This window comes from Lampetra planeri, chromosome 32, assembly GCF_965212315.1.
Source record: "Lampetra planeri chromosome 32, kcLamPlan1.2.h2, whole genome shotgun sequence".
Lineage (NCBI taxonomy): Eukaryota > Metazoa > Chordata > Hyperoartia > Petromyzontiformes > Petromyzontidae > Lampetra > Lampetra planeri.
This window is the reverse complement of record NC_136138.1, coordinates 713,545-736,281: the sequence shown is the minus strand read 5'-3', so window position 1 is coordinate 736,281 and position 22,737 is coordinate 713,545. Positions and strand designations below refer to the sequence as shown.

At 48.1% G+C, this 22,737-nt stretch overlaps 1 protein-coding gene across 1 annotated transcript in view; it reads left to right on the top strand.

Annotated features, from left to right (window-relative positions):
• LOC144729269 (plasma membrane calcium-transporting ATPase 2-like) overlaps positions 1 to 22,737 on the top strand; it is a 231,618-nt gene that overhangs the window by 65,394 nt on the left and 143,487 nt on the right. The window contains exon 3 of the mRNA XM_078609397.1: positions 15,073 to 15,779. Within this exon, the coding sequence (XP_078465523.1) occupies positions 15,575 to 15,779 (205 nt within the window). The 5' untranslated portion in view covers positions 15,073 to 15,574. The remainder of the gene's footprint in view (positions 1 to 15,072; positions 15,780 to 22,737) is intronic.

Genomic DNA, 22,737 nt, shown 5'->3' with positions numbered 1-22,737 from the left:
CCTTCCCGTTGTCTGAGCGATCGAGTAAATGCCAGCACTCGGTTCCGTGGAGCCTAATCACTCCCAAGTGTTCCTCCTCCTCCCCCCTCCCCCCTCCTGAAGTGATCCTTCACCCCCTCGTCAGTTTAACGCTTCCTCCTGGAGGCACTTGCTGGCACACAGGTCACTCCGCTAACAGGATCCCTCGCCAGTGCGGCCACCACAGTGCAGTTGGGGGATGGCACGGGTCCACGGCGGCCCCCGTTTATGTGTGGCTGTGCACCCGCGGCACTGAAAGACTTCCGTCGGCGGCGCAGCGTCGCTCGGTGTTCCCGCATGTCCGGTGCGCAGGCCGGCAGGAGACAGAGCGAGGCAGCAGTGTGCCTCCCATGGATGTCCTCGGCTCTTAAGCACCCTTACAATGCGACATGCACATGTGGCCCACGTCGCATTGCAGGGGGCTTTGTGCAGAAGGGTTACGCTGTCATCTGTTACAGCTTTTCTTGTGCTGTTCGTTTGGACATGTTGGCCCTGTGGTCAGCAACTGTGTTAAAAATAACCCCCAAGGACTTCCCTTCCATAGAGCCCCGGGGCATCTTAGTTTCATGCCGTGGGGTGGTGGAGCTCCGGTGGAGCTCGCGTGGATTGAGTCGAACTGGATGCAGCTCTGGGGCTCGCCACTGCCACCGTAAGTGTACAGAGACTCTTCTACTTACGAACGAGTTGGGTTCCAGAGGTTTGTTTGTAAGTCCATTTGTTTGTAAGTAGATGAGTCCCTGTACGTGAGTATGTTGAACTTCTTTCGCACCACCGTACATAGCCAACCGTGATAATCGCAGGTGCGGGGAAGGACAACAAACTAAACACAAAAAGGAGTTCTAGAGAAATGAGTTTGTCAATCAGGATGATGATTTAAAAGTACATAGCTCCAGTGGCTTTCTAATATCGGAAGGAAGAGCGTTCCAGACGACCGCAGAAGCGCATCCGAAAGCGCCGTGTGATGACCGCACTTTGTTCGATGGTTTAGCAAATAGAGCCTGCTGCTGTTGCGAGGATGACCTGAATTTGCGCGATGGTGGTTTATGCCCCTAATGCTAATCATCCTGAAAAAGGCCTTCGCTGGGAGCGATATAAACAAGCGGCGTGAGCGGAACCACGGCACAGCCCTGCGCTCTTACCTTTCCGGCGGTTGTTTCGCGCGGTAGGTTTAGTGTCTTATTGGTGGGTTTTGAGTATGCGGTGTGTTTTGGCCCATCGAGTCTTGGGTGCATGGACTAAAACGTAATGAAATGTGCCTCGGTTTTTTGCCTCTCGTGAGGCGTTTCCGGCGAAACAAAGAGAATGCTTAGATATGCCTTTGTAAGGCTCTGTGAGTCCTGAGTGCACCAACCAAATGCTAATCATCCTAAAAAGGCCTTCGCTGGGCTCCTAGACTTGGATGTGCCCACTGGGCAATAAATATGATGTAATTTGGCTCTTGGAGTCTTGGGAGTTTCCACTGAACTCTCGAAGGATCCCAATCCACCATTATTTCAGCTCGGAGTTGGCTTTTCACTTGCCCCTTTTCTGCGTACGGTGCAATGCGAACATTGATACAACAACGCACGTTCATATTCCTGTTGTAGCATGATTTTATTTTAGATGCATGCCTTTATAGGTCACCATACATCAATGGGGATTACCTGTACGCAGACTAATAATAGGTACTGCTATTTTATTGCACGCAAACGACAGGAGGTACAAAAACAATGTGCATACATAATGTGCATGCATAATGCTCGTTGATTACTATATGAATAACTCAACTGGCAACGGATACGAATTGCAATTTATATGCATGCATTAATCCTCCCCGATTCACACGTGAAGGGCTCACAAGTGACGTCATCACATCTACCCCTCTATTTAAGGAACGAAACAGGAGGATTTCTCAATAAATGTGGCTGTCGCCTGATTATGCTAGTTGTAATTACTGGCGAAACGTCGTACTCAGATTGTAAATGTTATGGAATTGCTTTCCAACACACCGGTGTGCTGTACTAGTGTTGCACACTCGAAATGAAGGACGTAGGCAGGTGCTCCAAATCGAGGGCAAGCACATTTATTTATTGTGGTTAATATTAATCTTGGGAAGAACAGCACCGTCACTCTGTAAAATGCAACAACACGTGTGTTACAACCAGCCTTGCTCCCAAGCCGCCATTAACCATGTGACTGGTATATCCGCGTGGTCCTTCAATAACCCTTTCTCTTAAACCCAATTCTACTACTGATAAACCATCTTTGTCTTTGACAATCACATTTGCACATCACTATTCGACTATTACTTTAATCCTAAGCTGTATGTCTATCTATACTGTCCACTTATATCGGTATCTTACACCCATTATATGTACTGCATGTGTACAGTATACGTACTGTATCGCACCATTGTACAGCTTCCTACTTTACATGTGTTCTATTCTCAACATTGCAAGTAGTTATACTCTGGGTATATGGGCATGGTTATAGACTAAACAGTATTAGAGTTAGAGAATTACAATGACAGTAACTAATTACAGTGCGTCATCCCTTTACAATGCACAGTGCTAAACGCCTCTAATTGCATATATCACAAACGAACAATTCAAAGCCATGCTTAAAGTCTACAACAAGTCTAGAACAAGTCTAGAACATTTATATAACGATCAAAAACAACCTTTGGGGTCCTTTACCTGTAAAATGCAACAACACGTGTTGTTGCATTTTACAGAGTGATGGTGCCATCCTGATGACATCACTGTCACTGATGAGATGCTGATTGAAAAAGTCAATGAAGCAGCCAGCTTGGAATTTGAGGGACAAAACAAGCCCGAGGGGGTCAAAGGCAAGGGGTATCCTGAGGGCAGCAAGGCCCGCGGGGCCGAGGCGCAGCCCAAGGGCGGGGTGAGGGCCAAGGCGCAGAAGGTCAAGAAGAAGGTGCTGCACAGGGTGTACGTGGTGCGCCACCGCAAGGTGCACACCTTCCCCACGTTCTGCAGGCCTCACATGCTGTGTCTGCAGCTGCAACCCAAGTCCCCGGGCAAGAGCACAGCTACACGCAACAAGATGGGCCACTACGCCATCATCAAGTTCCTGCTGACGATGGTGCTGTTCTTCCCAAGATTAATATTAACCACAATAAATAAATGTGCTTGCCCTCGATTTGGAGCACCTGCCCACGTCCTTCATTTCGAGTGTGCAACACTAGTAACGAATTGGCATGTTCTGTTTACGTGACAAACCTTACTAGTTGGCTGTGTTAGGTGGTGCCGGGTTTAACGACAACACTTATATTTACGCGATCTAACCCGAAACAAACCTATATGCATAATGTGCACCTATATACATAATGTGCATATTGTACGATCATACGTATTCGCGTATTTAATATCAATTGAATCCTGGTTTAGCTATCGAGTACAGAGTATGAACGTGCCTGTTCACGACTGCCTTTGTCCATGCACGTGGAACGCACCTGACCTCGTCAGATCTCAGAAGCGAAGCAGCGTTGAGCCTGGGTGGTGCGTCAGCTGGGTCACCACGGTTTGTGGCAGGGGACTACAGGCTGCTGCTGCTGCTGCTGCAGGCCTACGTGGTGGGCAGCGCAGCAAAGTTCACGATTACTGTTCATTTCTCTGGCCCACGCCTTTGCTCCATAACTACACGAGCTCTCATTGATCTAGCATGGTGAAGTATGGTCGTTTAACCCCCACGACCCACGAGGCATTGGGTGGCCTTCGTCCAGCAGTGGATGGGGCGCCGTTGAATGAAGGCAAGTGTGTACCGCAGTCCACACATTGCAGTACACACACCGCAGTGTGTACTGCATTACACATACTGCAGTACACACTGCAGTACACACCTGCAGTACACACCTGCAATACACACCTGCAGTACACACCTGCAGTACACACCTGCAGTACACACACCGAAGTGCACACTTGCCAGATGCGTCTCACTGTGTCATTAAAAAAAAATACTTTGAAATTTACACCGTCAAGGGCATTTAAAATACATTTCTAAAACAATTATAGAGCAATTAGCATGTTTTTTAAATCTCATACTGGAAATTTGTATGCAAGAACAAGCCAAACCATGCGTTGTTCTGGACTTGTTCAGAATGCGACGTGCAGTGAATATTAAGTTGTAATTACATCAGAATGGCTAATTTGGCTCGATGTGTTGTTTTCCTGAACACATGAAAAACTTGATTTGTGCATAAAGTGTGGCCACTTTGCTTCCAAAGCGGGGTACCGAATGTGTGGCTTACAGGATGTAAAATGTTGAGAGTTATGGAATCGGGACCCTATGAACTTTTCAGCCATTCCCTTGGGGTCTTTGGTCCGCTCCTCGTGTCAACGTCGCATGTCGCAGACTCTGCTTTGAATTGTAGTTCCTGACTCGCAAAAATGGTCCGTGCTCGTTGTTTGCATCAAACACTCTGAGCAATCCACACCACGCAGATTTCTCTTCCTCAATTTTTCAATGCGCTCACGCGCCCAGCTGCTCATCCTCTGCAGCTCAAAATGCACGGCTGTTCCTCACGCCTCTTGACGTGGCACTATAAAGCGACGCCGCTGCTTCTTCCACGGGCGTTCTGTCGAGACGCCCGCAAAATAAAAGTTGTCCCCGCAATAAATCCACGGCACGATTATATGCCACGCTATCCAAATGATTATTATTACGACAATTGTTTGTGCGTGTATTACTTGGCTCAAATGTTCTACAAGTACAGTGCTGGAAACGTATGTTGGTTTTCATCGGCGTGAGCACCTGCGTTGTGGTGATATTCAGCAATATAATAATTTTAATTGATAAAGCACCCCTTAAACAATCGTTGTCAGGGCGCTATGCATGGAAAGGCGGATATAGTTCAACAGCAACCAAGGAAAGAAGAAGTGAGAAAGACTTTGAGAATAACTAAAGAGAGGAAGCCATTTTAAACGGGCACGTTTTTAGTTGTGATTTGAATATTTTTTAAGTGTTTCAGAAGTCTCCTGACCTTGAATGGGCAATGAGTTCCAGAGTTGAGGTGCCGCAATTGTAAAGGCGCCGTTACCACCCCCAAGTGTGAAACCTGAGACCGTGGAGACAGCGAGCAATGCACATTCTGAGGACCTTAAAGATCATGATGGAATATACGTGGCTGAAGGAGGTCGTGAATGCAGGGAGGAGCAAGTCCATTTAAGGCCTTGATACTGGCAAGATAATCTTAAAATCAATACGAGTGCAGACAATCGTGAAGATGGCAATTTTTGTGGAATGATAATAGCCTTCAACCCTGTGAAAAGTGTCTGTGATACCTCTGATGAATGAAAGTATTGTTGTGTCGAACTCTGTAAAAGAAAGGTTTCGCTGGGCAATAGAAGCTGGCTTTCGAGCCTCACACTCTTAAACGGGTTTCACGACATATTACCACATGACATATTACCACATGCGCAGCCGTTTGTGGGTCACAGCGGTTATTTAACCGTGAAGTCACGTAGACGGGAGATAATAAAATAATAAAAATAAAACATAATAAAATAATACAATTCTTACGACGTTTCAGCCACAACGCAAGCAGCCGTCCTCAGGTGAAGAACAGGTCTGTCGGAAAGAGAGCGTCTGAATGAACACCACCAAGCTTGGCAGCGTATATTTAAGCTGGGTTAGAGGAGGAAGGGCGCCTTGATAAAGGAATTTGCATATCAACAGATGAATTTAGCATATTTATGGAAAATGCAGATATGGGATTAGTCACTACTTGTGGAATGCGTAGGAGGGGGGGGGGTCTCAAAGTCACATTATGCCCGTGCATTATGTAGGATTAGCAGCATCAAAGGAAGGAGGTAGGGTTAGCAGTAATAAAGGGAAGGAATTTTAATAGTAATGAGCTGTAGCAGCCAAACCACCACGTAAAAAAAATATAAACTACATCAATATAATCAATATACTATATATACTCTCCAATAAGCTGAGCTACTAATAGTAAATCATACATTACAATTCTATGTCGCAAAAATATAATATGCCTCCAGCTAAACTTTTTTCTTACATCACACGGATCTACCCCGTACTATATACTTCCATAGACAAATCCAACATTAAATTATATACTGCATTACTATACACCACCCTATACCTTAAACTATACATTGTAATATTACACTATGTATTATTCTACCCACCCTACTGTATACCACACTGCTGTATATTCACTATACAATTACGATACTATATTACCTTATACATTATATTAAACATTACACTTTTATACTATTTATTATTATACAATCTGCTATACACTATACCATTAACCGTCGCGTGAAAGGTACTAAGAGGAAGCAACGAAATATGTCAATGGGAGAGTGGTGGTAGGAGACTTAGCGGAGCAAAGACTCCATTCCCTGCCAGTGAGTGGACTGTGGTCTGAAAGTCACCGTAAACGTGAACACAATCAGTTAAGATCCGAAATGGTTTATTACGTCCTTCCAATGATTGCTGAGCCAGAATCCATCTTCTCGGTTGAAATTGTCTCTGTGTTTGTATATGTGGATCGCCTCATGAACGAATCTCTCATAGTAGCCAGATGGCTTGCAGAGAACCTCTGTCTTGGCGAAGTCAATGTCATGTGAGCCCACTGAATTGTAACAGTGATATGCCACGGCTGAGGTGTTTGTCCTACCGTGTTTCAGGTCTGCTTTATGTTCACGGATGCGGTCCGAGACATGTCGTTTGGTTTCTCCAATGTAACTTCTACCACAGAGGCAACTTAGTTTGTAGATGCCAGGGTACTGTATGTCTGGAACCACATCTTTTACAGACGGGACCAGATCACGGATTTTATGTACTGTGTTGAATCGGACCTGGATCTTGTGTTTATTCAGGATTTTGGAGATCTTTTTTGTGACCCCCGCAATGTAGGGTAAGGTGATGGTTTTGAATGGCTCCTCAACTGGATCCTTCTTGATGGTTGGAGTGATGGCTTTGCGGATTGTGTAGTCGGAGTAACCATTAGCCTTAAGAGCTTGGCGTACGTGCTTGAGTTCACTGGCAATGTGTTCCTGGTCGGAGATGCATTGGGCTCTATGGTGTAGAGTCTTGATGAGGGAATTCTTCTGGGATGGATGGTGGTGGGAATCCGGTTTTAGGTAAGCATCCGTATGGGTAGCTTTCCTGTAGACAGAGTGGCTCATTGAACCATCAGGTCTCCTTTTAATTAGGACATCCAAAAAGGGTAGCTTGCCATCTTTTTCGACTTCCATGGTGAATCTGATGGCTGGGTGTATGGAATTGATGTGGTCGAGGAATTGGTCTAGAGCAGGCCGGCCATGTGGCCAGATGACAAAAGTGTCATCTACGTACCTCTTCCATAAGGTTGGGCGTAGAGTGGCAGTCTGGATGGCGTCAATTTCAAATTTCTCGATGAAAACGTTGGCTACAACCGGAGATAGGGGGGAGCCCGTTGGGGTGTCCTCAGTTTGTTTGTAGAAAGTTCCATTCCAGGTGAAGTATGTATTGTTTAAGCAGTGGCTTACCAGGGGGGGTACCTCAGTATTCAGTCCTTGATGAATCAAGTCTTCAATGATTGCGATGGTGTCAGGTACAGGAACTAACCCAGCTTAAATATACGCTGCCAAGCTTGGTGGTGTTCATTCAGACGCTGTCTTTCCGACAGACCTGTTCTTCACCTGAGGACGGCTGCTTGCGTTGTGGCCGAAACGTCGTGAGAATTGTATTGTTTTATTTTGTTTTATTTTTATTATTTTATTATCTCCCTTCTACGTGACTTTACAGTAAGAACCAAGAAGATGAATCCCTGCAGTCACGTAAGCTTTAAATCGAAAAATATTTAACCGTACTTTACCGTGCTGGTCAACGAGTGCCTATGAAGGTGGCGGAGAGCATGTAAGTGGGGCAACGAAGTACAGTTCACGGTAACGACTGTGCCACTTTTCTTCACATTTGAAAAACAAAAGTCTGCAATGACTCTCCTGCTTTCAGAAGGTGTTGGGGCACGGCCGTTAAGCATGTTCGTCACATGCCATTAAATCGTTTACAAGTACGAAGTGCCTCGAGGAAACTCGGGAGGCGATCATTTGAATAGGAAACTCGCTGAAAAGGCGCTGTTGGTAATGGAGACACGAGCAAGTTTTTGCCAGACATCGGATGAAGGGAAACATTCATGAGCGCATGAATTGGACCATAGACGCAGAAGCAGATGAAAAGTAAACAAACCTACAGTATTTGCACATTGATATGGGGGGGAGGTGGGGTCAAAGTAAACATTGCAGAAATATTCATGATTTCAGTGTTATTTTAGTTTAAAATGTCATGTAAAAACTATGATTGAAAAAAACTAAGTTACATACTTTTTCATATTTTAAAGATGTTTTTTTTACCATGACGTTTCATGTTAAATTACACTCTTTTAACTCTATCATGGGACCTTTTTGCCAATATCAAAGTATGAAAAATAAGAATAGGGTTTCCGATTTAACACAGTGCACACAATTCGTGACCTGATCCCATCTATGAAGGACAAGATTCCTGACATGCAATATCCCGGCGTCTACAAACTAAGCTGTATCTGCGGCAGCAGTTACATTGGGGAAACCAAACGACATGTCTCGGACCGTGTTCGTGAACACAAGGCAGATCTGAAACACGGCAGGACCAATACTTCTGCCGTGGCTGATCATTACTTTAATGCGGCTGGCTCACATGACATTCATTTCTCTAAGACGATGGTACTTTGCAAGCCAACTGGCTATCAACAAAAAATCGTTCACGAAGCCATCAATATACAGACAAAAACAAAATTTCAACCGAGACCACGGTTTAAAAAACTCAGCAATCATTGGAAAGATGTCATCAACCACTTTGGGTCATGACTTGAATTTGTGTAGCGAGGTGCAATTCCCCCCTCCCATCTCAACCCCTCCCCCCCTATCTCTGTTCCACCCCCGCCCTCTCCCACTGTCTCTTGCACAGCCCTTCCCCCGCCCACTCACTCTGGAGCCCTTATAAGCGGCTACATTTGGAGGCTTGCCCCCTCTTTTCTCTCCACCTGATGAAGACCGCTTGTGTTGCGATCGAAACGTCGTGGGTTTTTTGCTTTTAATTTAGATTTTTGTTTTCTATCTACGTGACTTTACGGAAAGAACCAAGAATATAGGGTTCCCCTTTCTGGCAATAAAACAGGAGGTGTTAAGATGTTCAAACACCAACTATATACCTTTTTGCAGGTCATCAAGTCTGCATTAACCACACACATCTGTGGCAAAACATGCAAACAAACTATGCTTTGATAATATATACATTGTCTTTGAAACTGATTGGCCTACACTAAAGACAGCCTTCCTTATAGCCTAGTTTCATCAGTATATGTACGCAGAGAACGCCAAAAGGCGAACAGGGCAAAGACAATGCACATATCAGAGCATTTATAGAGTATAGTAGAACGACACTACTGTATTGGCTCGGTATGGGGGCTGTAGGCAGGTGTCACGGGGGTCGTGCCGGGCCGTGACACTCTGCGTGAACCCAACAGGACACGTGACCGGAGAAGGGGGGGGGGGGGCAGGGGCCCCAGGGGGGTCACATGGTTGGGGTTTGGGTCTTCCCGAAGAATCGGGAAGGGGGGCGTGGCTTGGGACGGAGCCGGCCACGCCGGAGTGGTTATAAGCGGGGCGTGGACGGAGAGCTGGGCTGTTCTGTGCTGTTCTGCTGCTGGGTCATCTCTGGGATGAAGCTCTCCGGTCTCTGCTATGGACCAGGCAGCGGGTTGGGCTGTCCTGGTCCAGTGATGTAGTACCCCCGTGGGTTAGCTAAGTTAGGAACGGTGGCTACCACCTTAAATCGTGATGTTAAGTGTTACCTGTTGTGTCAGCTAATAAATAGTGTTGCCTCCAAAGTCCAGTGTGCGCCTGAATTTAACCCACTACACAAATATTCATGATCAGAGCAGGTTAGTTTGCATGTTCGCCACAAGTACTTGTGGTTAATCCAGACTTGATTCCTTGCAAAAGGTGTTTGCACATCTTAACACCTGCTGTTTTATTGCCGGAATGATTTTAGAACCTAGTTTTCCTTTTCATCCCCTTGTAACTCTGCATTGTTTTTTGTTCACGTGGAATGTGAGAGGCCTGAACAATGGAAACTCGAAAATAGCCAACCACGTGAGCAGGCTGGGGTTCGACAAAAAAGGTTTTTCCACCACGAGCACTCGCCCAGTGCACCGTCAAGTTGGGATTTAGAGAAGAGCCGAGCGAGGCCACAAATGCCTCGCTCGGCTTTCCGATACTCAAATGGATTTCGCATCACAGGCCGCAGGGTCGCGAAGCTCGTGGTGAATGGATTATTAGATTTAGCTTGTGGTAGATGCAGCTTCCGCTCGTGGCCCACAGGGAACACATGGACCGGTAACGCACAGCACGGAGGGAAACCTCGCAGAGACGGACTAATTGTGGGCCCTTACGGTTATATATGGGGTGTGTCCAGCATGTTGTACGTAATTAAATAATTATGTTTTACCACATTTGTATGACATTTACACGCAATTAACACATTGAGAATCATTTTAACAATTGGTAACTCAATGATACTGAACTAAATATTTACAAATGAACATATAAAATGTTAATTAAGGCAAACGTTATTTTTAGTTGTTTCAGGAAGCCTTACGGCTTACCCAGCATTCCGGCTTTGAGAGCTTTTACTAGAACCGAATCAATAAAATGTCGACGGTGACACATGCCATTGAACACATCATGACACCCTCGCTACCATGCGAGCCGCGTGAGCGTTCCATTCGCTCGTAAGCGATTCACGAGCGCATTCTGCGATTCGCTCATCATAATACTCCACGTCGTCTGCTCCACGGTGGACGTTGAAGACCCCGTGACGTCATTCGCAAGAGTCGGCCACTGTGCACTGGCGTGGGGGTCCACGCTTGTCAGATTTGAGCAATTACCCGCAAAAATTACTCAGTTCGAGATTATACACAGCAGCAATGATCGCCCCCTACTGGTAGACTAAATGCCCCAGGTCACTCTTGCAAATGAGACTCAGCCTCGTCTCTCACGTCCTCACCTGGCTACGCAAAATCCACTCGAAGAGAGCCGAGTTCAACAAGTCCGCGGTGTCACTCGGCACGGACCGCGCGTCGCATGAGCCAGTGGACCAGAGGGTGCTCAGAGGTAGCTCTGCAATATCCACTTCCGTGGGCTGTTCTCCCGCCACGATTCGGTGGCGCTGCTGTGTGAGAGATCCGTGCTGTGACACCGATGGCGAGATCACGGACACAATTTGGGGGGGGGGATCTTGTTCAAAAAGCTGCACTTGAGCTCATCAACATTCATGAGATGCACACACGTCGCGGGCGTCAACGCGAGGCATAGTCTTTAAAGTTCCGTACGCGTGCGCACACACGTACTTTGCAGGTGCCTGAGATTTCGAGAGCCAGCCTAACGTGCCGCGATTGGGATTCGTTTAATGTGTTCAAGACGTGGGGGGATTTGCAGGGCTGAGCCGGACGTGCCCGGCCACGAGAGCCCCCAGATTGCCCGCAGTGGCTGGGCCTCAGCGGCGGCGTTGGGTGCACCGAGGGTGTCCGTCTCCGCGAGTTTTTGGGTCTCGTTCCGGGGTGCGGTCGTTTGTTATTTCTTTCCGCAGGTTGTATAATTCAGAGACGCGTTTTACCCCTTTGCAGATAGACTGCAAGCCACCGTTGGTCACTGTGTGTACAGAATAATCGTAGTTAGTTTAACACCTTGTAGCAGGCTTTCACGACCAATATTATCCACAATACACCGGTGTACCCACAGCACACCGGTGTGCTGTGCTAGTAACTAATTGGCAGACTTGGTTCACGTGACAAACCTTACTACATGACTGTGTCAGGTGGTGGCGGGTTTAACGACACATTTATATTTACGCGATATAACCCAAAAAACTGCTATTGTATGTCGTCTTTATTGTTTGTCAGTACAGTAATACCCAGAGTTATGTATCCCCCTTTTAAGTTGTTCGCAAATTCGTTGTCACTTCATTAGTAACTCCGCCACGTTGTGATTTGCCGTCGCCTCAACCCCACTCACATCGCTGACGACATCGTCCGTCCGTCCTTTCTCGTTATCCGTCGCCTCTCAACCTTCGTGCCTTCACCACCGTACCTTGTCAAACACTTTGATTTACGTCATTTACGAAATTCGTCGTCGCACCTTTCCGAAATACATCCCCGACGTAAACAGGCGCATCGACGTATGTAATTGCGCTGCTCGGGGCATGATTGGACAATGCCCCTCACCGTTGTTTCACTTGGGGCATGAGCTGCCAAAGTTTCACAATTACCACCTCACTGCACGACATGGGTCGTTCCACTGTCTTGCCACCCTCTGCGTGCAAAAAGAAAAAAAACGTTGATTCCAAATTTTACGCTGCTTCCTTTCTCGTGAATTTCTGAATATTTTTTAACGGCTATTAAATAGTCATCATTGATTTCAGCAGTTTTGCCGAGCATGTTTCTTAGCAGTGTATTATTGCGATTGATAAATCATTCAGATTACACAAGCCTGTATTGGATACAAGACAAATTCGCCCATAGATGCATTGTGGCAGGTTAGTGCTTTGCGCATCTGCCGTTCAGCCACTTGGCATTCACTCAGTCATTAGGGTCCTCCTGCTGGTCGTTAATTTTCAGCGAGGCATTACCATCGCCGCAGTGTGGATATTAAAGGCTGCGTGACATCCTCCTGCAATGATAGGCCATTGTGAGCCACTGTCACTGCCACTGCTCACATTCCAAAGCCCTGCGTCTGCAGCTAAAATGCAGCAACTCAGTTACAGAAGCCTACGTTTGCAGAGAGGGTTAATAGCATGATTATGTCCTTGCAAATCTGCTGACAAATGAAATACGATGTGTTTTTCTCTCCAGAATCCAAGTCTTAAGTGTCTGATATCAGCTCTTGCTTGTACCCAGTTTATTGGTACGCCAGGAAGTAGATATTCATGCTTAGATTTTTTGCAGTCAATATTACGGTCAATACATTATTTTCGGGTTGGGCCATATAACAAAAAAACTACGGTGAACCAGGAAGTTGATCGCTTGCCGCTGCATTGGCTGTGGCAGCGTTGGCTATGCCATTGGCTGTGCCGTGGGCTGTGGCAGGATAGCTTACTCGAGTAAGTACACGGGTTGCAGTTTTAAGTTGACAACAGACTATTTGTTACATGTTCTATCAGACACATTTCTATATTAGTACTCCTTTGTGATTACAAATGGGCACGCTCCCACGTCATCCAAAGGGGACTTATGCTCATCGTCGCAGTATTTTGATCACGGAAAACGCAACTAACCTTTTTTACTGGCTTATCAGCGAACTCCCTGCAAACGCTACGACGGAGTAATCAGCGCGCACTTACTCTGCCACTGCATTTGGGCGACGTCACCAGGCCGCCTGTTTCGGACGACAGGCATTGTTCGTTAAGTAGTGACGCATAAGAAAGAGTTGAAAATAAGTGTAAACGCTTATCCACGATGGCGTCACCCACATGATGATTGCGAATCTGAGAAGTTCCACTCTGCATTGCGTTTTAAAGCAGCGGTGCCCAAAACCAGTGTGGGTCACCTCACACTAACGGGTCATGAGGCGTGCTTTCTGCGTTCACACGTGTCGGCACATATCGCTCACGTGTTCATGCGTTGCATTCGCGTTCAAGTTATTGCAGGAACAAATACATAAGAGGTGGCTTTCACTCAAAATCATCTCTCATGTCGCCATCGACAGGGATTGTGAAATAACGTGCTCTGCTTTCTATTTGACTCGCCCACACTGGACATCTGTGAAAAAGAGCTTTATAGCTCATCGGATTCCTCCCGCAGTCTAAATAAAGATACTGATTCTGCTTTTGCTCTGATTTCTATTGACTTCAATGGTGAACTTAGTTTTTTTTTCTTCACGTTATTTATTTTGTCGTTTTTGTAACGCAGGACAGTCGCTTTTGCGGACGAGACTCGTCCTGGTCTCTCGAGTTTCTCAACCTGCTTACCAAAAACTACATCTGAGTCCTGACGAGCGGTGCAAACATTTTCTTGATTGAGCGTGGCATTCATGAAACCGGTGTGGGGGTGGGGGGGGTGGAGCAGTGGCTGCTCTGTGAGCGAGAGGGGGCCGATTGTTGGGACCGAGCAAGGAGGCCAGGCCTTGGGTGAAGAGAAACACGGCACCAACGCAGGAACCCCCCCTCCGCCTGGCGTCAGCCTGCAAAAGCAAATGGGGCCATCGTGTAGTGAGCGGAGTAAAATGCGCATCTTAACCTCATTTGGCTGGGTTCTGTAAAAGCCCACAAATCAAAGCGGAGTCTCCCTCAAAATTCGGACTGCATTGAATTATACACCCACGTGCAAATTATAAATAAATGTGGAACCATACGTGCCTCCGAGCCGGTCCCTACAAGGGGCCCTCATCGCGCTCTAGTAATTTGAATGGAGCTCAGCATTTGAGATGCATTATTACATCAAATCATAACGACGTCCTTTCCAGAGTGTAAACACACACATGCCGTACATGGTGTGCTTTGCATTTGTGTGCAGCCTTTATTGCACGGCGTATATACTCATCACACCGTGATCAATAAATAATTCACGTTTTTTTTTCCGATCGACTGGTTGGTCGAAAGCCTCCCCATGCCGTGTCAGTCGTTGGTCAGCGCAGGTTTGTGAAGGACGGTGGCCATGGCTGTGGGTTAAAGGTTGGGGCTTGCTGGATTCCATAACGGATCGTGGGATCGCTGCCTTTCCCTCCCCCCCCATGCATGGTGTGGGGCGGCCGAGCCGCGTCATAAATAAAATATATATAAATAAATAACGCTGCACCTAATATGTCGCGACAATTTATTGATATTTTGGACGTTGTAATGGCCTCTATTAGTCTGAGAGTAGAAATTTTCGAATGCTATAAATGCATCCTCGTCAGACTTGCTGCTTCGCACGGCCGGGTTTTTGAAGCGAAGGTTGACTGCTTTCCGTCCTCCTTGTTGTCGTTCCAACGTGGCGCTCCGCCACCTTTCCCTCACTGTCGATCGCAGGGACCACTTCCGGCTGACGCTGCTGGGGAAGCGAGCGACAAAGCAACCGCGGACACCGGCGACATGGATGGAGGCCATGTATGGAATTATGCGCCGAGCGTTTGCCAGCTGTGAGGAGCCAGGCGTCTTGGATTTTTTCTGGAACTGTTCGGCGTCGGGGCGGCCACTGTGGCAGATCGACCGTGTTTGCTCTCCCCTGCAGATGGAGTCGTGCTTGTCAGGAATCCGGTTGTGAAAGTGGCCCCACCTGACTGCCCCCTCTCGGATAGCCACAAATATCTTTTAAAATCACATTTAATAATATAAAAAGCTAACTGATACCTGTTTTGTTGGAAACATAACATTAGTAAAATTTTACACTTTCCCAAGTGTTTATTTTTACAATGTTGACACCTGACGCTGCTTAGGGAAATTTAGGAATCCACTCTCAATTGGTCCCAATCTCCTTCCTGCGACGAGACAAAAATCTTGGTTCCCTCCCGGGACACGGGACGGCGGAACGATGGGAGACATGGCGAACAGCACGGTGGATTTTCTGCCCAAGAGCCCTCGCTCGGAGGCGAACCACGACAGCGATTTTGGGTGCTCCCTGCCGGAGCTGCGGGGCCTCATGGAGCTGCGTGGGGCCGAGGCGCTGTGCAAGCTGCAGGACTCCTACGGCGACGTCTACGGCCTCTGCAAAAGGCTCAAGACCTCGCCCACTGAAGGTGAGGAGCGGTGGGGAGGGTGGGCGGTGGAGCCCCGGGCACTCTGCCTGGCTCGCGGCGAGTGCCGCCAGTTGTTTGCTTGTGGTGGCGGGCGCTGGCCCTCGAAGGCGCTGACGGAAAGGTTTCCCACCCTGAAATCGCTCACTGGCGCCGCTGCTGGCTGGGCGATGGGGGGGGGGTTCCCTTAGAGGGGGGCTCCAGGGAACTCCCCCCCTCCCGATAAGCGCAGTTGGCTTCGTGCGGTGCCAAATAAGTTCAACGTAAATAAGTAGAGGTGTATTTGGCCTACTCTTCCTCGTCTGGCCAGGCTTCTCGGAAGAGATGAGGCTACCCACGCTTCTTTAGCCCACCAGACGGAACCTGCCGATCGACTCACCGTGGTGAACCCATCCGTGCCGCCGGCTGGACAGAGGAAGTGACGGGGATGTACGAAACTTGTCCCTTGTGGCGCCAGGAGATAGGATCAAACCGGTGACCCCTGTATTGCATGTCCAGTGCGATAAACCGTTACACCATGGCAGGATCGCTGGCCCTGACATCGGAATTAAATGATTTCAATTCCGAGCGAGTTGTGTCATCGTTTGCTTTCATTCAAACCAAATCTTCTATTTCCTTGTATGTAGTCTTGCTTTGACACCCATGACGTTTTTGCCCACTAACTCGGGAGCCTCAAGCGTTCATTAGATTCATCCTGGCTCTGTTTTTTTCCTGTTCAAATCACGCACATTTGCGTTTTAGGGTAATTTTTTTTTATGCCGAACATTTTTATCTGCCTTTGTCGTCGCAACATAAATAAGCAGTCAATACACCTCCGCATATTTGGCCCTCCCCGTGAAAAAATATGGAAGCTTTTTTTCTTCTTCCCGTCAGCCGCACTGCATTTTTCAGAGCGAATAATCTCAGCGGTGTTGGTGCAGCACAAGCAAATACCGGATGTGTGTCGACATTCGGTACGCCATCGGCAAGGTCAGGCTCGCTCGAACCATTTGTTTGACACAAGAACACTCCGGATCGGTTTTGACAGTGTCTCATCAATGTAATTGTGAATCCGTGTTGTGACCTTTGCAGTTCATAGCAGCAGCCTCTTCTGCAGAGGTAGGCCAAGAAATTGCTTGCTGGCTGGGTGGCACACGTGATCGGAATTCCCAAACACCCTTTCCTAGTTGGCTATCCGCAGATCCTCACATCGTAAAATTGTATCACTTGCCTACTGCCATGTTCCTACAGCGGACAGCATGAACACAAGTGAAGTCACGTGTGACGACGCAGGCAGAGGCAGTGCAGCGAACATTTTAGTGAGCCAATGAGGGAGCGTTGCCGCCTGTTGCGGATCCGACGTCTGCGATCGTTACGGCTCCGGAGATCAGAATGAGGGGTCGCTTTGAAGCGGCTTCATCAGGTACAATCATCGTCGTCAAAAGTTTGAGGGATTTAGGACTGGAATACTCCTTTGTGGTGTATGGTTATTCGTTAGTTTCTTGTTAAGTTTTTTTTCTTTCTCATATATACAAATCTATAAGGGTCTGCAGATGAGAGGATGTTGGGTTACTTGGAACCGTGGATAAGCTCATCTTAGATGTGAGGGATTCGTGCCTCAGAGTGTTAAAATATACATAAAATATACTTCCACATGCATACATTATACATTAGATACAACGCGGCTTGGATTAATCAGGTGTACAAATGTGACGGGATCTCAAGATACGGTCCCGACAGGGCTTTTGAAGGGAGGATCGGTTTTTTTAAGTCACAATTTTTTGGTTGAGGCAGGAGGGCGGGGGGCTATCGTGCAGAGAGGCAACGTGGCATTGACTTTAGCGTAGGCTGTGGCAGTGATGGCTATGGCAGCTTTGGCTATGCCATTGGCTGTGGCGTGGACTGTGATGTTGGCTGTGGCAGCGTTGGCTGTGGCAGCGTAGGCTGTGGCAGCGTTGGCTGTGGCAGCGTTGGCTGTTGATGAACACCCCTCGATGGAGGAGGGGAGCGGCAAGCATTTCCACGGTGCCCCACACCCCAGCGTGGTGAATGCTCGGCAGCGAACGCTGTCGCGGAGCAGGGGCCTTCTGTGTGTGTGCATCGTTTAGGTTGTGGGATTGGGCTGATGTGCTCTTGTTTTCTGTGAATCACTTTATCTAGTGGGGACAGGGGGAGTCCACACTTATTGCCGCTGCTAGTGTCAGGGAATTCTCGGGGGTGTCGGAAGCTCTGGGCGAAGATGACGTTTCAGCATTGACGTTGTTCATGCGGTGCCGGGAGGGTTACACTTTAAATTAATCAGTCTCCGATTTCTGATATTGATATTGAGGTTTTTGAAATAATATTTACTTTTGTGTACAGATCCCCCCCCCCCACAGTGTGTTTCAGTCATGCTATCGGCATCGTGTTATGAGATGAAGAATCCTTTTGGAATTCCCTCACACAAGCGTGCCCCAGGTGTCAGAGAATGGGCCTACAGGGAAGGCTTTTTCGCGAGAGGCTTCTCACAAACAGAATCTCCCGCATAGCCACATTGAGGGAGCTCTCTCTCCCACTCACTCTGCTCCGCGGTTGTTGCGTGACAAACCGATGTTCGCAATCTCGTCCAATCTACATACTTAGTCCAATCAAGTGAAAAGCAAATGTGTGATGTCTTGCGTGCAATTAATGATTGGTGGCTGGGCCTAGCCAACGAGCTATGCTGGAGGGGTGCAGTTGAATGACTGACTGCGTTACAAACCCGGATTGGAAGTGGAAGCTCAGCAGTGCCGGCTCAGCGCTCTGACCTCGGAGCCTCCGGCGCCTCCGCTTTTAGAACTAATCTAATATAATCGTGTCTTTGGTATTTTCAAAGCAACATAATGGCATTGCTCGATTTCCTTTAAATTAGCGTGTGTTTTGGTTGTAACCTTGGACTGAACAGCACTTCTGCTTTGTACACTTAGATCATGTTTTTCGGCTCCTGTACAGTGCTGCATGTGCATTGGCGGCTGCTCACCTCACTTTTAACCCAAACTGCTGACTCGTTGGTTCCCCCCTCCCGCACACTTAATTGTGTTTGGAAACATTTTTAAATCTATAAAACAAAAGTTATCATCCAGAGCGTTCGACCTGTGCGTGCCAAATAAGGGTAATCAGATTACGCACTGTTACCCGTTTCTGCCTCGGCAATCCGATTATCTTAATCTGTCACTTGTAATGTGCTGCCGCGCGTCTCTCGTCGTCGTCTCGCCCTCATGGCTCGATGGGGGCGGCCCCCCCCTTTCTGCCCCCTTCCTGCCCGCCGTGCGAGTGGCCGAGTTGGTGAGCGAGGAGCAGCTCCGATCTATCGGCGTGCTCCAGCGCTTCTGGTTGACAGTGGCCCTGAGTCGGTGACATCCGTCGGCGTTTTGGAAATCGCCTCAGAGTCTTTTAGGATCAGAATCTTTATCTATCCCTGGAGAAATCCGGTGAGCTATGAAGCTATATTTTTTACAGATGTCCATTAGGTGGCGGGTCAGAAAGTTACAACAACAAACGATACAAAAATATCAGGGATGCAAAGTATAGGGGAGGTACGCAAATGTCTAAAACTAACATACAATCGATGAGGTATGTAAGTTCAAATTGAATCTTGACTTAAAGCTTTCGTGACTGCAGGAATTCATTCTCTTTGGGTCTTTCGGTAAAGTTACGTAGATAGAAAAAAAAATCACGACGTTTCGATCGCAACACAAGCAATCGTCCTCAGGTGAAATGTTTTATTCTCTAAGAGTATACGTTCAAATTGCATAAGTACACCAATTCCCATGCTTGGGCATGGCAGCAAAACAAAAGCAAGAACGGTCCCAGACCACATCAAAACAACAACGCACATTAAAATGTAACTATCGATACATGGGTAAGGATCTAAGTTACAAATCACGTTTGCAAACGCAGTTGCATCCAGCAGGAATCTTCCGCCTCGGGATATTTTTTTAAGGAAGATTCACGCCTGTGTCCATGCAGCGCTACTTTTGAGCGTAGAGGGTTCGCCAAAGTTCCTTCTTCCAAACGAGGCAAACCGTAGAAGACAAACGTTCCTCCAGGGCGGGGATGTCGCAGAGCACAGAGAGACTCCGCCACATCCTGTGCCGCGTATCTGTCACTTTCTCCTCGCCTGCCCTCTGTTCAGCCCTCATTTCATCTCCGTGACGTTTCTCTCGGCCTACTCGTTCGTGTACGCCATGCTAACTTCTTTCGCACCGTACGTAGCCAACCATGCTAATCGGAGGTGCGGGGGCAGGACAACAGACTAACAGACAAAAAGGCGTTTTAAAGAAATTAGTTTTTAAATCCAGATGTAAAAGTGCATAGCTCCAGTGGCATCCTAATATCAGAAGGAAGAGCGTTCCAGACGGCCGCAGGAGCGCACCCGAAAGTGCAGCGCGGTGTGTGTGGCGGCGTGGCATGCCGGCCACTTCGCGCTGCGTTCCCACCACCACCACCACCACCACGGGCGTGCCGGCCACTTCTCGCTGCGTTCCCACCACCACCACCACCACGGACGTGCATGCTGGCCGGGCGTGCATGCTGGCCGGGCGCTCGACGCGACGCAGGGGGCGGAGCGCATTCACCCCGAGCCTCACAACAACGTCGCGGTGCCAGTGCCGCCCGCGAGGTTGGTGGCGCAGTTCGACTGCCCAGTGGCGCTCGTGTTAAACTCACACGCCAGAAAATTGCAAAGAGTGGTTCGAACTTAAATAGCCGAAACTAACCCAACAAGGTGTTTAACGTATTTATTTTTTTAATTCCTGACCCCCCCCCCCCCACGCTGGCTGTGGAGGCTAGAGGGTGGTGGGCGGCTCGTGGAGCCTGGGCACTGATGCTCACCCTGGCATGGTTCATGGCTGTCCCAGTGCTGTTGGGGTAGAGCCACGCTTTCCAGTGGTGTTGGAGACGTGGCACCAGTGTCCAGCATGTCACGTGCACATCGAGTGCATTTTGTTTATCCGGTGGGAACTCAAGGGATCAGGAGGAGTCTCATTTGCAAGGGGGACCTGTGTGCTGGACAAGTAGAGAATGTCAAAGATAAAGATCCCCTGTATAGCCTTAACAGACTGTTGGGGCAAGAAGTGCTGTTAGCGAGAATATCACACACGCATGCGTACGCACGTAAGGGGCTGGGATTGCACGGCGTACGTGATAGAGTTGCCAAGTGAAGTGTGGAGTGCGCCGCCTTATCTCTATCATGGATATGATGTGAGGGATGAACACAGGACAGGTATGGGAAGTGAGAGATATTCCAGGGAAGAGATTGGGAGGACAGACGACGCAGTCACGGATGAACGCTGTAAATTATTCAAACAAGCGCAGCCGTGGAGGTTATCGTCCCGTGAAAGGTGTTCGTTGATATGCTAGGTTTTTTTCCCCTCCCCCAAGCGATGTGTGGTTATTGCAGAATGACCGATCGGTAGCCCTTTGCGGTGTGCGGCGATTACACCGCGTTCTGTCCTTTGTGCGTGCGGACCGCCCGGACGTTAGGCGGCTTTACTGTCACATCCAAATGATCTACAACTGTACCCCTTCCCAGATATTGCACCAGACTTAATCCCAGGGAGTCGCCGTGGACACGCCTTGCACGGGCACACTCACGTGTGATTTTGCCGTGTGAGTACAGCTGTGCCGAGCGCTGGCACGCTGGTCAGGGCGCTGCACATCGCAACGTTGCCGTGGCCGAAGTGGCTAAAAGTTGGTGCCCAAAGTGGCGCCAGTGTTTGGATGGGTGACCAGCATGCACAACGGGTGTTATTGGCTGCATGGGTACCTTGTGACTCTGGTGGTGATGCGACATCTCGGGCCATGTAAGACACATCGTGAACGATCACCCAATCGGAACATTCAACGGCAATCCGTTAAAAATCCACGCACCTACTCCGGAAGCAGTCGAATGGATATCAAATGTCAACATCAATTTGTAATCTGTTGTAATAGCCAAAATGCCATACGAAAGAAGAAGTAAAATGTATTGTTGTATTGCACTATGCTCCAACGTCTATGTTCCCTATCTTCACCATCACACACTGACCATCGTGGCAAGGTTTAGTAAAATAGCCTTCAATGACCCGCACGCCTTGGGGAGGCCATCATCCGGCAATGGAATTGAAATTAGGGCCATTCAAATGTACATGCAATTGGCAGTGTGTGTATCTGAACCAGACGAGGGTATTACTGAGGTTGACTTGCTGTGCAGTAATAATTATAATAATAGGCACCTTAACCAAGACGCCTTGCTGGGTCACGTAACTGGGCTGTTGTTCAGAGGAATTCTGCTGAGGATGTCAAACCGATTGCATCGCTCTAAGAGGAGAGACAAAGACGACTAGGCATTGCGCCGTCCGTGCCACCCCTGCCGTAAGCTGCACTCACGAGCGGAAGTCGCCCTTCGGTGCTCGCCGGTCCGCACGCTATCGGCGCGGGAAGTAAACGCTTGCAAGTGTATTAAAAATAAACCTCATTACAATGACGCAAACGCTTTGCCACAGTCACTGTTTCCTTAATGAACCAGGCCAAATAAAGCTCAGGTGTTTGCGTGCGCTAATTGGTGTTATTGCATGAGAATTAAAAGAAGAAATTAAAGGGGGTAAGGGGCGGGCGGAGCGTTCGTTATCAACAAAAATCTAAATCAGGCGACTTAATTTAAGCCATATTGGGGGAGTTGTATTTCATAAAGAAAGAAAACGTTGAACAACTATTAAATGGTATGAATGATATTGTATTTGCATTGTGTTAATTGCCCTCTGCCGGAGTCTTGTTCCGTACGCGTGACTCATCACGCGCGCAATCTCTCCCGGCGTGGCTGGAGGAACGCTGCGGCGCTTCCACGGCACAGCGTCCCCTCATGTAACGGCACGAGGCGCCTCGAGTGGGCGACACGGCTCTGACCTCGGTGGGAAAGAATTGCGCCGGTGCAATAAGGCATCTCTTCAGAACACGTTAAAACAATGTGTCAGACACCCGTGCG